This window comes from Giraffa tippelskirchi, chromosome 5, assembly GCF_054371585.1.
Source record: "Giraffa tippelskirchi isolate mGirTip1 chromosome 5, T2T-mGirTip1v1.2.pri, whole genome shotgun sequence".
In the NCBI taxonomy this organism is placed as follows: Eukaryota; Metazoa; Chordata; class Mammalia; order Artiodactyla; family Giraffidae; genus Giraffa; species Giraffa tippelskirchi.
The window spans coordinates 91,676,497-91,691,941 of NC_137279.1; the positions used below are offsets into that span (position 1 = coordinate 91,676,497).

The 15,445-nt window shown below is 44.6% G+C and overlaps 1 protein-coding gene and 1 long non-coding RNA gene across 4 annotated transcripts in view; one reads left to right on the top strand and one right to left on the bottom strand.

Annotated features, from left to right (window-relative positions):
* The window catches only part of FCRL5 (Fc receptor like 5), a 63,576-nt gene extending 51,194 nt beyond the window's left edge, over positions 1 to 12,382 (top strand). Inside the window, exons 10-17 of one of the 3 annotated variants that reach the window (XR_014054898.1) lie at positions 4,000 to 4,278; positions 4,721 to 4,837; positions 5,517 to 5,544; positions 7,024 to 7,106; positions 7,310 to 7,378; positions 9,576 to 9,607; positions 9,686 to 9,829; positions 11,423 to 12,382. Coding sequence is in view for 1 of the 3 variants with exons in the window: in XM_081494063.1 (XP_081350189.1) it covers positions 4,000 to 4,278; positions 4,721 to 4,837; positions 5,517 to 5,544; positions 7,024 to 7,106; positions 7,310 to 7,378; positions 9,576 to 9,607; positions 9,686 to 9,709; positions 10,014 to 10,022 (641 nt within the window). In the remaining 2 variants the exon portion in view is untranslated. Of the gene's footprint in view, positions 1 to 3,999; positions 4,279 to 4,720; positions 4,838 to 5,516; positions 5,545 to 7,023; positions 7,107 to 7,309; positions 7,379 to 9,575; positions 9,608 to 9,685; positions 9,830 to 10,013; positions 10,154 to 11,422 lie in introns of those variants that run through there. The other 2 variants (XR_014054899.1, XM_081494063.1) reach the window with 2 other exon arrangements.
* On the bottom strand, positions 1,543 to 8,154 carry LOC145507492 (uncharacterized). Its single transcript, XR_014054900.1, has 4 exons — positions 7,854 to 8,154; positions 6,548 to 6,758; positions 4,970 to 5,028; positions 1,543 to 4,449 (listed from the first exon to the last, which is right to left on the bottom strand). It is a non-coding gene; the product is annotated as an uncharacterized LOC145507492 (long non-coding RNA).
* Positions 12,383 to 15,445: the final 3,063 nt, after the last annotated feature.

Here is a 15,445-nt window from a genome sequence, read left to right on the forward strand (position 1 = left end):
GATGGTGGCCTCATAGAATGAGTTTGAAAGTGTTCCTTCCTCTGGAAGATTTTGAAAGAGTTTTAGAAGGATAGGCATTAGCTCTTCTCTAAATGTTTGATAGAATTCTCCTGTGAAGCCATCTGGTCCTGGGCTTTTGGGAGATTTTTGATCACTGCTTCAATTTCAATGCTTGTAATTGGGTTGTTCATAATTTCTATTTCTTCCTGGCTCAGTCTTGGAAGATTGAACTTTTCTAAGAATCTGTCCATTTCTCCCAGATTATCCATTTTACTGCCATGTGGTTGTTCGTAATTGTCTCTTATAATCCTTTGTATTTCTGCATTCTCTGTTGTAACTTCTATTTTTTCATTTCTATTTTTGTTGATTTGATTCTTCTCTTTTTTCTTGATGAGTCTGGCTGAAGATTTGTCAATTTTCCTTATCTTCTCAAAGAATCAGCTTTTAGTTTTATTAATATTTACTATTGTTTCTTTCATTTCTTTTTTATTTATTTCTGCTCAGATCTTTATGATTTCTTTCCTTCTACTAATTTTCGAGTTTCTTTGTTCTTCATTTTCCAGTTGTTTTAGGCGTAAAGTTAGGTTGTCTATTCAATGTTTTTTCTTGTTTCTTGAGGTAGGATTGTATTACTATAAACTTCCCTCTTAGAAAGGCTTTTGCTGCATCCCATAGGTTTTGAGTTTTCATGTTTTCATTGTCATTTATTTCTAGAAATTTTTTGATTTCCCTTTTGATTTCTTCAGTAACCTGTTGGCTTTTTGGAAATGTATTGTTTAATCTCCATGTGTTTGTGTTTTTTACAGTTTTTTTTTCTTGTAATTGAGACCTAGTCTCATAGTGTTGTGGTCAGAGAAGATACTTGATATGATTTCAATTTTCTTAAATTTACTGAATTTTGATTTGTGACACAAGATGTGGTCTATTCTGGAGAACGTTCCATGTGCACTTGAGAAGAAGGTGTATTCTTCTGCATTTGGATGGAATGTGCTAAAGATGTCAATGAGACCCATCTCATCTAAAGTATCATTTAAGACTTGTATTTCCTAATTAATTTTCTGTTTTGATGATCTGGTGTAGGTGTGAGTGGTGTGTTAAAATCTCCTAGTATTATTGAGTTATTGTCAGTTTCTCCTTTTATGTATGTTAGTGTTTGTCTTATGTATTGAGGTGCTCCTATATTGGGTGCACAGGTATTTACAATTGTTATGTCTTCCTCTTGGATTGACCCCTTGATCATTATGTCGTGTCCTTCCTTATCTCTTGTAATCTTCTTTATCTTAAAGTCTACTTTGTCTGATATGAGGATTGCTACTCCAGCTTTCTTTTGCTTCCCATTTTCATGGGATATATTTTTCCATCTTCTCACTTTCAGTCTGTAAGTGTCGTTAGGTCTGAAGTGGGTTTCTTGTAGGCAGTATATATATGGGTCTTGTTCTTTTATCCATTCAGCCAGTCTGTGTCTTTTGGTGGGAGCATTTAATCCATTTACGTTTAAAGTAATTATTGATATATATGTTCCTATTGCCATTTTCTTAATTGTTTGGGGTTGATTTTGTAGATCTTTTTCTTCTCATCTCCCTAGGATGCCCTCCAACACTGCTGGTCTCTGGACCTGCTGAGGGGGGAGCTTGGATTCTAATCTGGTCCTACTCCTGTGTGTTTTTTCCTCCAATGTCCACACCTATCAGAACTAGTGCATTTTCTTTTGTGGGTGCTCTGAATGTCCTTTTATATATTCCATAGACACAGAGTCTGCCTAGTTGATCATATGGATTTAATCTGCAGCTTGTACAGCTGGTAGGAAGGTTTGGGGTCTTATTCCTTAGCCACACTGCCCCTGGGTTTCAATTGTGGCTTTATTTCCACTTCTGATGTGGGTCATCCACTGGGGTTTGTTCCTGAGGCTGCCCTGGAGGACTTGGGCCTGCCCCAGTGAGGGCTAGGTGTGGAGGTGGTGCAGCTGTTTGGGTTGCAGGGGTTCTGGCAGTACCCAGGGGAGTTGGTGGCTAGGGCAGCAGGAAATATAGTGCTCTAGAAGGGTATGGCTGGAGAAGGCAATGGCACCCCACTCCAGTACTCTTGCCTGGAAAATCCCATGGATGGAGGAGCCTTGGTAGGCCACAGTCCATGGGGTCGCTAAGAGTCGGACACGACTGAGCGACTTCACTTTCACTTTTCCCTTTCATGCACTGGAGAAGGAAATGGCAACCCACTCCAGTATTCTTGCCTGGAGAATCCCAGGGACGTCGGAGCCCGGTGGCTGCCGTCTATGGGGTCGCACAGAGTCGGACACGACTGAAGCGACTTAGCAGCAGCAGCAGCAGCAGAAGGGTATGGCAACCAGTATTGGCCAATACGCTCCAGTATTCTTGCCTGGAGAACCCCTTGACAGAGAAGAGATGGACACGACTGAAGCGACTCTGCATGCAGAGATGCAAGATTTTTTTTTTTTTTTGCCTATGTCAGCTCTGCCCCAGTGAGGGTTGAGTGTGAAGGTGGAGCAGTTGTTTGACTTGTGGGGATCCTGGCAGCACCAAGTGTGCAGGGGACATGGACTGCCTCTACCACAGACGTTATGGCCCTATCAGAGTCTTTTTTCAGGTCTCTTGTAGCTGGCGATCAGAAGGCTTCTTTGACTAGTCTTTCTCCATAGCTCTGTCTATTTAGGCACTTATAGGGCTCCCTTGCCTGGGGTCCTTCTCTGTTGTTTGGGGTGTCCAACACTTAGAGGGCCCCCCTTGACTGGGTTCCTACTCTGTAGGTCAGTGCATCAGGCACTTAAAGGGGCACCCTGGGTGGGGTCCTACTCTGTAGTTCAGTTCGTCAGGCATTTGATGGTCCAGACTTTCTATTATTTAGCTGCAGATGCTGGCATGTAGGGAGAGAAAGCGTATGGGGATGACTCCACCCCCTAAGTGTGACTCAGCAGTATCACCTTGCTTCCACGGCTGCCCAGCTTTCCTCCACAGGCATTTCCCACTACAATCTCCTCCCTCATATCCCCTCGACCCGTTTCTCCATAGTCAACAGCAGCCCTCGCCCTGGGATTGCGCCACAATCCCTGCACTTCAGCTCCCAGCTACTGTGCCTTCCAGGGGACCTGTGTCCCTGTCCAGGGTATATATGGTTGTGGTAAGGACTGTCTGATTCTCATTCCATTTAGGCTGCCACAGATTAGCTGTTTCCCTCTCAGTCTTAAATGTTTCTCCTCTGACTCAGACATTGCCCCAGTGTGAGGATCAGACCCGTTTCAGTTCCCCCACCTAGGAGGGCAGGTCCAGTCCTACTAACACTCTTGTTTTCCCCCCTAGTTCCTTCATCCTACCAAGTTTTGTGTGGTTCTATATATTCTTTTCCGCTGGCCAGGTATTCCTGTCCTCTCTCAGCTGGTGTTCTGTGTGCACTTTTGTGTCTGAAGGTGTATTCCTGATGTATCCGTGGAGAGAGATGTACTCCATGTCCACCTACTCCTCTTCCATCTTGTTCTCCCATGTTAGTCATGTTAGTAGCACTAAAGAAAATTGTCTTATAAGTAGGTTTGCTGGGTCAAAATTTAAGCGCATTTTCAATTTGGTCAGTACTGCCAAATCTCCATTCAAGAAAGTGTCTCAAATATGCATTCCAACCAAGAACCTATCAAGGTGCCTGTTAATCCACAACTCCATCATAATTATCTGCCTGTATTAATCTTTGCCAATCTGATGGGTATTTTGTTTGTAAACAGTTAATTAGTAATGAGGAAGATAATCTTTTTATATATTAATTGGCTATTTGAAGTTTCTAGTGGCTCATAGCCTTTTCACACTTTCCTGTTGGATGTTTTTGTGCATTGAAAGCTGTTTGTGGATTCAGGTCACTAGCTTTGTCTGTCATACGTGTTTTCAACCCATTTTCCTAGGTTGCAGTCTGACTTTTATTATTTGTTTACATTATTTTTTGTTCCTTTATACATATGTTGATGATAGGACCTTCTGTTGACTTTTTGTTTTCCCCCAGTTCCAGTGTCTCTCCCTGTCCTAACCCTCAGGACCGCCAGGGCCCAGGTTGTGGTGGGAGATGTGTTAGAACTTCGCTGTGAGGCCCAGAGAGGCTCTCCCCCGATCCTGTACTGGTTTTATCACAATAATGTCACCCTGGAGACCAGCACGTCTCACTCTGGACAAGGAGTGTCCTTAAACCTCTCGCTGACTGCAGATCATTCTGGGACCTACTCCTGTGAGGCCGACAATGGCCTAGGTCCCCAGCGGAGTGAGGCAGCGACACTTTCTGTCATGGGTAAGTTTTCCATGCCCAGGCCACAGGGCATGGAGGATAAAATGTGTCCTCCAAGGATGCTCTGAGTGCCCTCTCAATATTTGACCAGGGTGGTGCCTCTCAGGAACAGGTACACAAAGCTGGAAGCATTCCAAGTTGTTATTTTCAGAAGTGTTTCTGAGAGCATGTAATCTGGATGGGAAAGGAGAGCCAAAGAGGACCATTGGATTTAGTGCTCATCAGTTAGTATCATCCATCCTGACCCTCAACCCTTGCATCAGCCACAGATATAATCTTCCCCACAAAGAGAAGAGCCATTTCCTGTGCCACGTCTATACCTGCTTAATCTCAAGAGTCCTGCTCGCCTTGGTTCATCCTCTCTCCCAGGCATCAGCTTCAGGGGTCAGGCAGTTCAAGACCACAAGCCTCTCCCTCTGGCTCATGCCTGGGGTCTCCCCCTCAGGGCTGACAGGGAGAAAAAGCAGCCTTATTGCCACCAGTGTCACCGGGGGGCTGCTCAGCATGATGGCCATTGCTGCCGTGGCACTGCTGTTCTACTGCTGGCTCCTGAGAAAAGCAGGTGGGTGACTCCCTGGCTAACCTTCGCTTGAGTCCCTGTCCTTCCCATCTCTGTTCCTTTAGGCTCATGCTGCCTTAGGAACCACCCTCAAACTTTCAACACCTCCTTTTTGCACAATTCCATAGCTCCTACCTTCCCCTCTAGATCCTCCAGAATTTGTCTTCTTCAAATGCCAAGTTGCCAAAACAGCCCTTTTGGGTAGAAGATGATTTTACAAGATGTAGTTTATCCAACATAAAAAATTGCAGTGTATCTCCCTCTCTAACCTTGAAAGACCCCCAAGGAAAAGGAATAGAAGAAGAAAAACTCAGAAATAGGAGCAAGAACAGAAATCAAATGAAATTTTGATAACTTATTAATTTTGTAAATGTATGGTACTTTCATAGTAGATAAGTCTCTTTTCCCACATCCAGCTATTGACCATTGTTCCTCACAAACTCCAGGTTAAACAATTATGGACTGTGGGCTATCCTTTTGCATTATAACTATAAACTTCTAGAAGCCAGGATCAGTAGGTTTTGCTCAATCTGACTCCATTGTGAATAACAAAGCAGGGTGCACATTTTAGTGACAGTGACTTCTGGCAAGTTCTAGATGAGCCTCCTATGAGCTCTGCTCATAGGAAGACTTGTGAAGTCTTCCTTTTCCTGGACTCAGTGCTTTTCTGCTTTCTTTTCAGGAGGAAAGCCTACATTTGACTCCTCCAGGTAAGGCCTGGCTCTATTCCCATATGGTTAATGAAATGCCCACTGGGTATAAAAATGAAATTAAATCTGGCTACTGCTAAGAATGGGGATTCCCTGGTGGCTCAGATATGGTAAAGAATCTGCTCTCAATGTGGGAGACATGGATTTGATCCCTGGGTTGGGAAGATCCCCTGGAGAAGGAAATAGCTACCCACTCCAGTATTCTTGCCTGGACAACTGCAAGGACAGAGGAGCCTGGCATGCTACAGTCCATGGGGTCTTAAAGAGTGGGACATGACTGAAGGACTAACATTTTCACTTTCACTACTGAGAGTACAGTCACTGCTTCATGTCACTAAGATGGATTATGCCAATTACATGTTGCCACCTCCCTTGCGTTATCTCAAGGCAATTCCCTGGAGTTTCTCACCCACCAACTTAGCTAAACAGCCTTTTTTTTCTTTCATGCCTGCATGCTCAGTCACGTCTGACTCTTTACAACCCCATGGACTGTAACCCTCCAGGCTCCTCTGTCCATGGACTTCTCCAGGCAAGAATACTGCCATTTCCTTCTCCATTTTTTTTCTTTCAGCAAGTAATAGCTTTTTATTTGTAGACTTACATCCTTGGTCCACTGTTGCCTAGTTTGTATGAGTGATCACCATGACCACAGAATCCATCCATTTCCTAACATGCTCAAAGGTTAATAAGCCTGGAAAGCTCTGATTAGGTCATGGCTAGCCCAAATTAACCAATATCTGTTGTGATGACAGCCAAGAAGATGAAGTCACACAATTTGGCCGTCCAGAGACACCTCTTTGCTAACAGGAAGTGGGGCCTGTGAAGAAGGGGCTGCCATCTCAGATTCCCAAGATTGACTTTAGGAGCCATACCACGACTATTCCTGGGCAAGCTCATGGTAGAAACATCCAAACCATCCCGAGTTCCTCTGAGCCTTTCTAATTATGGATTTCTCTGAGATACCACGCAGAAGGCAATGGCACCCCCACTCCAGTATTCTTGCCTGGAGAATTCCAGGGACAGGGGAGCCTGGTGGGCTGCCATCTATGGGGTCACACAGAGTCGGACACGACTGAAGCGACTTAGCAGCAGCAGCAGAGATACCAATCTTTCTGAAAGTATAGACTTTGGAGCCAGGTTTGAATCTTGGTTCTTTCCTTTTCTAGTTACATAGTCTTCAGCAAGTCATCTGTTAGAACCTCCATTTTTTCCATCTATAAAATAGAGAAAAAAACAGAATCAACTTAATATTCTTATAGGTACTAGCACAGTGCTTGGTACATACCAGATACATACCATAAAGTCTGGATTAATATTATGATTTATAATTTAATAATCCCTAACAATAGACTGTTTGTTATACACTCATCTGTTTCCAGGCTTGGCAACTATCCTGTGGTAAAGACTTGCTAACAGGGAACGATCCTTAGAACTACTTTTTCAGGATTTCTGGGAAACATCAATGTTTCTATCTCATAGGAATCCTTCAGCTCCAGATCCCCAAGAGTCCACCTACCACAATGTACCAGACTGGATAGAACTGCAACCAGTATACAGCAATGGTGAGGACTGAGGACCCTTCATTTGGGCAGGGACCCCAGGGTTGATCTGGGAAGGGGTGGGACAGGAAATGAGGAAGGGGCAGTGCAGAGGCTCAGAGGGCTCTGCTCCCTCTAGAGAATAAGCTATGACTGGGGGACAAAGAAGTGGCAAGAAAAGGGGGCAAGAATCTTAGAGTCCTCTCAAGTGTCAACTTCTCTCCAAGTAAATCCTAACAGAGGAGAGGTGGTGTACTCGGAAGTCTGGAATGTGAAGAAGGAGAATGAACTCACAGGTAAGACCCAAGGACCCTTGATTTTGGTGGTTGATTGCTGTGTGTGGCTCAGTCTCCACCCCTTCAGTGGGTCTGGGCCAACCAGACATAGAGACGCCCCTTGCGCTGGGTCACTGGACTTCTTAAGTTATACCCAGCTATATTACTGGGATTAACTCAAGCTTATTGTGTAGAACTGCTTTCTCCATTCTCTATGGATGGCCTCAGCATCATCTGAGTAATGAAGCCATTACCCTGGGCAGTCACTTAATCCCTCAGAGCTTCCGTGTCCTGTCTGTGAAATGAGACAGGACTACCTTCAATGCCTGTATCTATTTTTTACTGCTGCTGTGGCAAACAACCACAAGGGCTTAAACAATACTAGTTAATGATCTTACTGTGCTGTAAATCGATATCTAACTCAGGTCTCACTGGGCTAAAATAGTGTCCACAGAGTTCCTTCCTGGAAGCTCCAGGGAAAAATATATTTCCTTACCTTTTTCCATGGCTCATGGTCCCATTCCTCTGTCTTCAAAGCCAGCAATGTAGCATCTCTCTAACCATTCCTTCCAGAGTCAGTGCTCCCTGTGATCACAGCCAGGAAAGGTTCTCAGATTTTAAAGTTCTCCTTAATGTCCCACCTGGATAATCTAGGAGAAGCCCTCCATTTCAAGGTCCTTAATCTTAATCACATCTGCAAAAATCCCTTTTTCCATCTAGGGTCACATATTCACAGGTTCTAGGGGTCAGGACGTGGACATCTTTGTGGGAGACATTATTCAGCTAACCAGACTCCCTCATAGGGTTATTGTGAGGACCAGATGAGGAAACAGATGTAGGGTTGCTATAGCAGCAACAGAATCTGAGCACCTTTTATGATGAGTCTGCGCTGGTTGTGATAGTCTGCAGTGAACAATCCCAGCCTGGCTTCTTCCTGCAGGCAAAGGAAAGAACAACTTTTGGGGCTGTTCTAATTCTATTCTGAAAAAATCTGCCATGTGATTTTAGCTATTCTGCTCCCTCCCCTTTTTTTTTGATCCCTCTTATATAAAATCAAATGACAAATGAACTGTATTTTGTTCTATTCTTGGTTCAGTGGCCTCTTGACCTCTAACATGAATGAACTCATTCACACGTATAATCCCCTTTGATGAGAGTATTGCTATTATCCCCACTTCTCAGATGAGGGAATGGAGGCAAAGAGACCTTAAATGATCAGCCTGAAGTCACAGAACAGTTTGTCTCCAGAATCCAAGTGTTGGGCCAAGCTCTGCTTGTCAGGACAGTTCCAGGGAGCCTTAGAATTCACTCCAAGCTAAAAGACAAGGTCCTGCTTGATGAATGCCATATTTCATTCCAGCTTTAAGAAAATATAGTAATAATAATAGCAATTTCTAGTATCATATCAACATGTGTTGAGCAGTTCTTATGTGCCTGGTACAGTTCTGAGTACTATAAATAAATGTTAAAATGTATATGCCCTAAATATATACATACATATTTAGTTTGTTTGTTAATAGCCTTCAGAATTGTACCCTCACATTGGAATTGCGCATTGTATAACAGATATTAGAATCACAACCCTATAGATAGATATTATTATTCCCATCATACAGATGAGACATCTAAAGCAGGAGATACTGAGTGACTTGTCCAAGGCCACAGAGGTGGTACAGCTGACCTGGAGCTCAGTTTAGGTGGTCTGGATCTGGAATCTGCTTCAAGCCAGCTGCTTCTCCATAACATGCGTGCATTCTCAGTCATGTCTGACTCTTAGTGATCCCATGGTCTATAACCCACCAGGCTCCTCTGTCCATGGGGTTCTCATGGCAAGAATACCAGAGCGGGTTGCCATTTCCTCCTCCAGGGGATCTTCCTTACCCAGGGATAGAACCCACATCTACGTTGGCAGGTGGCTTCTTTACCACTGAGCCACATGGGAAGCCCCTCTCCATAATATCCACTATTAATCTATGATCAAAGCATAAACAAGATAAAAGTAGATTTCTTCCTTTTGAGAGCCCCTGGGGGAGCTCCGCATGGGAAACAAAGAGTGTAGTGATGCTGCAGAGAGAGTTGGTGGAAGCTGTGAGGCTGAGAGTCTTAGAAAAGGTTCAGTGGCTGTGCAGGCCCCACGGAGAAGGCTATGGCTGGGCTGATGGCTTGGATACAAGTGGAGAATTGAGCTCACAGTTGAATGCTTCCCTTCTTTCCACAGTGGCCTCTGAACCAGAGCTTTTCAAGAACACGGTGAGTCCCATGACCTGTGCACCCTTTCATCTCAGGCCTGCTGGTCTCTGGCCCTCACCTGTGTGCTCTTTCTCCCAGGATTCCTGTGTCATCTACTCCCAGGTGAAGGGGGCTTCCACCGCAGCCACTAAGCCTCAGTTCTTGGATCCATTCACTCCTCACAGATGAGTCCACATAGCTCCAGACTGCTGCCTCTACCTCTGCACTCCAGAGCCATTCTTGGTGGGTGGAGGAAGGGACATCAAAGTGGGAAGATTTAAGCCACCCCAGGGCCACACCCAGCAGCCAGCACCCCAAGTGCCCACACCCTTGTCTGAACAAAACACGGGGCCCCAAGGGACTCCTATCTACTTCCAAATTGACAGCCCTGCCATATACCCCAAACAGCATATTGTTCCCAACCCAGGGCCCATGATGTTGCCTGGCTTCCTTATTGTGCTTGAGCTTCAGTCACTGTTCTGAGTCCTACTCCCATCCATATCCCCACTATTCCTCCATGAAGACAACAACCGAGCTCTGCCGTGAATACAACCTGCTCTCAGTCAACGCTTTTCTCAGTTGCCATCAGTCTGGTATGGCTATGGTGGGCTCTGCCGAATGGGATAGCACACACCCCTGGAGATATGTACACTGGGTTTGTTATAGACCTCTCCATGGTGGGACTGCATTCCATACTCACCTGTCTGTCTGAAACTCGAAGCTCAGCATCTGACACGAGGATAACTTCTCTCCTGCCCATGTAACAATATATACCTGACCAAGTAAGTGGATTTCACACACTAGGACCTAGATCCTTCCCATTCCTGCCAGAAGGAACCCAGCACAGTCATGGTCAGGAGGACCAGAGATGCAGATAGAATACATATTGAAATATAGTAGGTGTTTTATTACTATTTGAATGAATGAATGAATAAGTGAGGGAGATATTACGGATCATTATGATGTATTCTTACCCTCAAACTGGCATCTGATACAGTGTGCTTCCTAGGAAATCCAGGAAATAGGAAATAAATTCAGAGAAGGAGTTTGAGTGAGGAGAGATCTGTTCAGAAAGCAAGAAGGCTTCTCAAACTTCGAAGTGCTTATGGGTCACCTGGGGATCACAGATTCTTATTCAGTGAGTCTGGGTAGAGGCTAAGACCCTGTATCTATAACAGGCTCCCATATGATGCTGATGCTACTGATCCTAAGAGTCTGCTAATCCTAGGAGTCTACCAAGTACCCAGACCCTGTAGGTTTTGGCAGAGGTTCATGGAGTAGCAGTGAGGGCTCTGTCTGTCCATTGCCCAACTCCGTGGGGGCCACTGATACATCTCACATGATTCCTGCACTGTTCTTCCACCAGAACACCATCAGCTGCTGTTGCTAAAAGAGTTTCTCTTTTACACGCTGGGATGCATCAGTCACCCTAGGTCCAGGAAAAAGTAGCTGCCACTATCTTTGTTTCCTCACCTTGGGCCTCATATTTTTCCCATAAAGGGAATGAATACACTGTAAATAAATACACCCCTTAGCTTTCTCCATTCAAAGTTGATCTGTCTCACCTCTGAGCCATGGGATGTTTTGTTCTATTTTTATGATGCCCATCACACCTTATCTTGATCTCCACCCTCCAGTGGATTGTACAGAGGGAATCATTTCCAAGCCCCATTGCCTAGAATAAAATCTTAACAAGGAGTTCATGATACTTCTCCACCCAGTGCTGCTCACTTCCCTCTCCAGGCTTTCCCGCAGTTGTTGTTCTCCACACCCTATTCTCAGTCCCAGGTGATCTTCCCCATTTTCTAATATAGACTCTTTGTACTTCCTCCATAGAAGGGCTGTCCTGTCATTTGCATATCCTGGAATCCTGTTCATTCACCAAGCCCGGAGTCAAATGTCAGCCCTTCCTAGGATTGATCTGTCTTCGGGATCTCATTGCACTTTTTTTTTGGCCACTTTGTTTTTTTAACTGAATGATGTTTGCTTTACAGAATTTTGTGGTTTTCTGTCATACATCAACAAGAATCAGTCATAGGTACACCCATCTCCCCTGCCTCCTGAACCTCCCTCCCATTTCCCTCCTCAATCCACCCTTCTGGATTGTCACAGAGCCCCTGTTTGAGTTCCCTGAGTCATACCTAGAGCCTATTATACAGAGTGAGATAAGTCAGAAAGAGAAATATAAGTATCATATACTGATGCACATACATGGAATCTAGAAAGATGGTACTGATGAATATATTTTCAGGGAAGCAATGGAGAAACAGACATAGAAAACAGACCTCAGGACACAGCAGGAGGGGAGGAGGGAGAGGGTGAGATGTATGGAGAGGGTAACATGGAAATTTATAATACCATATGTGAGACAGCCAATAGGGATTTGTTGTATGACTCAGGGAACCCATAGCACTTTTATACAGTGAGACTTGGAATCACTAATGGTTGATGTTTGGAGGGAACTTAGTTTAATCTAAACCACTTCTCTAACTTTGTGGTTCGAAGTTGAGAACCAGAGAGGAAGTGTAACTAGCTGAAAATTAAGCAACCAGTTAATGGCAAAGGGCATTCTAAACTAAACTAAACCCAGGAGAGTGCTCTTTCCTCTACATGGTTCCTCTGCTACAAAGACACATGCATTTTTGTGTCATCAACAAGACTGAGTTCCTTAAAAGCAAAGCCCAGGTGGCCAGCATGGTGCCTGGTATTCAACTGATGCTCAATGAACAGTGGTCAAATTGGATGTCTATCAAATCCCCTAACAAATAAACATCACCTACACAAATTCATCTATAACCCAGAGAAGTGCATACATGTCCTTCAATCTCAGAGTTGTTTTTTTTTTTTTTAATATATAACCGTAAAAATCATTGTTATGAGATACATCTATCAGTTTGAGATGAACGCTGTGTTTTGTTCAAAACCTGAGTGACCTGGAGGTATCTCAAACATGACATAAAACCCAGTCTGTTGTCCCCATGAAATCTGCTCTCCTTCTTGTGTTCTCTTTCTTCCTTCCTTCCCTCCTCTCTTCCTTTTCTTTCTTCTCTCCTTCCCTATCTCTTCCTCGACGCTCCTCCCTTTCCCTTCTTCTTCTCCTCCCTGCCCCCTTCTTCTTCTGCTTTTTCTTTGTCTTCTCTCTGCCCCTGTCTCTCTGTGTTTTGCATCTTCTTCTTTTCCTAGTTGTAGATAGTGCTCTATCTAGTCATCGAAGACAGAAGATGTATAGCCATCTCTGAGTCTCTACACTGAATTGGTCACCCACGCCAGTTCAATAAACTTTCTTTTCTTGGACACACCACACAGCATTCAGGATCCTAGACCCACAATGAGGAATCAAATCCGGGGGGCCCTGCAATAGAAGCATGGAGTCTTAATCACTGGACCACCATGGAATTCCTAGTCAACTTTATTTTTGAAATATCTCCCAAATCACATCTTCCTTTTAGTGTCCACCCCCGCTGCCTTAGTACATGCCCTTGTCACCTACCACCAGGACTACATAGTAGTTTCACAAGTGCTTTCTCCACTTCCAGTTTCCCTATTTCCACAACCACTCCCAACAGATGTGCCAGGATGCCCTCCCAACAGAGTTGCTAGTATCATCTTTCTAAAACCCAGCTCCACTTATTACTCTGCTTGAAATGCTTCAGTTATTCAGAGTTCAGGCTCCATCATGAGGCATAAGGCTCTTCCTGACCTAGATCCAACTTACATTTACAGCTCTATCTCCCAATATCTCCTTTAACAGATAAGAACACATACCATGTATTCCTGCCACACAAACTTCTTTCCATTTCCTACACACACCACCTTCTTTCAAGCAGCCATGACTTTTTTCCCTTTTTTGTTCTATCGAACTCACTCATCCTTCAACACCTAATTCAAATGTCACCACTCAGTGAGGCCTCATTTCTCTCAATGAGTTTCTATAACCTTTGGCATCTATGTCTCATACTTCTTACAAAAGTGTGTGTGTGTATGTGTGTGTGTGCGCGCGCATGTGTGTGTGTGTTTGCATATACTTCTCTCCCCAGACTACTTAAAGCCTGTCTAGAGTTGAGTGTCACAGCTAGTTCTAGTTTATAACCCTCCCGTCATCCTCACATCAGCCCCAGCACACAACACAGGGCCTGGTGAATCATAGAGACTCAATAGTGAATAAATGAATGTGCAACAGTATTGAATGGACTTTCCCTATTTTCCTCAGAATAACTCCTAAAGCCTCAAAGCTGAGCTCAAAAGTTGATAGCAACTCACCTGTGCTGCAGAGGAACTTTTGACACAATCCCACAGGATTGACTGAGAAGTGGCTGTATGACTCTTGAGCACCTCCCTGGCTTCTCACATCTCCTTTATCAGCTGTTGGTCAGAGTTCGTTGAAATGGGTGATGGGGGAGGAGATGGTGGTTGGTGAGGAGCAATGGGCATTTTACTTTCCCTCCCCACTCCAGCCAGGAGAAGGCAGGACTCCACCCCTCACCTCACCACTCAAGGAAAACTGTTGATCCTCAGGCAGAGAGCAGAGCCCAGTGAGAGAGCCCAGTAAGAGATCTTGACATGAGTGCCGTGGGGCTTGGGGATGTTAGAGACCACAGTTTATTTCCCACTCTTGTAGTTTCCTCTCATGGGAAGAGAGTTCTATTAGCATCACACTTCTGGCCTCCAGTGGTTTTAGAAGGAGAGCATAGTCCAGCCCCTCTGTCTTCTTTATTCACAGCCAAGAGCAACCCACAGGATTGCATGTTCCTCTCTGTTCTAAATTCTAAAGGGTCTGCCTCTACAATGAGATACTGACAGTTTCACAGGCATAACCCTGACCTCAGTGTTTGGCACAGGAGGCTTCAAACCTTAAGAAGCAAAATAGAGAATTCAGGGGAGCCAAATGCACAGCAAGAGATGAAGGCTTCTCTTCCAGGCAGGGCAGACAGCTCTATGCTTTGGCGGTGTTTACCAGATATAGACCATATGGGTTTTTTACTGTGTTTTTTTTTTTTAATGACAATTTTTGGAGCTGAGTTGGCTTTCAGGAGCTGAACTCGAGAGAGGAGCTCTAAGTCTCGGACTGCATTGTTTGGTGGTAGGTCACTAGAACTTAGGCAAAGTTTTGACCAAGGGCTGTAGGGCTGGGGATGTGCATATTGATCATTAAGCTGTGGTGAGCAAGTGAACAGACTCTTCTGGTTGCAGTGGCCCCAGACATAGCTTGCACTATTCCTGTGTTTGTGAATTCAGGCAGCTGCTTCTGCTGGTCAAAGATTCCAGTTCCTTCTTGTACTCAGGGGCAGAACCTCTCTCATACACATGCCATGAACTTTCCCCCTATAGTCTAGGGCTCCCAATTAGGCTGAAGTGCAAATGTGCAAAGAAGTTGATTCTGACAATGGGATATTGGAAGCAATGGAAAAGTTTTGCTCCTTTTCTCTTCTCCACGGTCCCCTGACTAAATGCACCATTCAGAGATGCAAAGCTTTATTTACATAACTTCCTTGAGAGCTCCCTGAGTGAACAAGCAATTGATCTGTTGCAAAACTGTGGCAGATTTGGGGTGCGTGCATGCCAAGCTGCTTCTGTCATGTCCAATTCTTTGCAACCCTATGGACTGTAGCCAGCCAGGCTCCTCTGTCTATGGGATTCTCCAGGCAAGAATACTAAAGTGGGTTGCCATGCCCTTATCCAGGTGATTTTCCCAACCTAAGGATTGAACCTGTCTCTTAGGTCTCCTGCATTGGCAAGCAGGTTTTGTTTTTTAGGATTTTTTGGTTTTGTTTTTGTTTTTAACCACTAGCGCCACCTGGAAAGCCCAAGTTAGGGCTACACAATCTTAAATGTGTTCTTTCCCAGCCTCTCTCCTATATC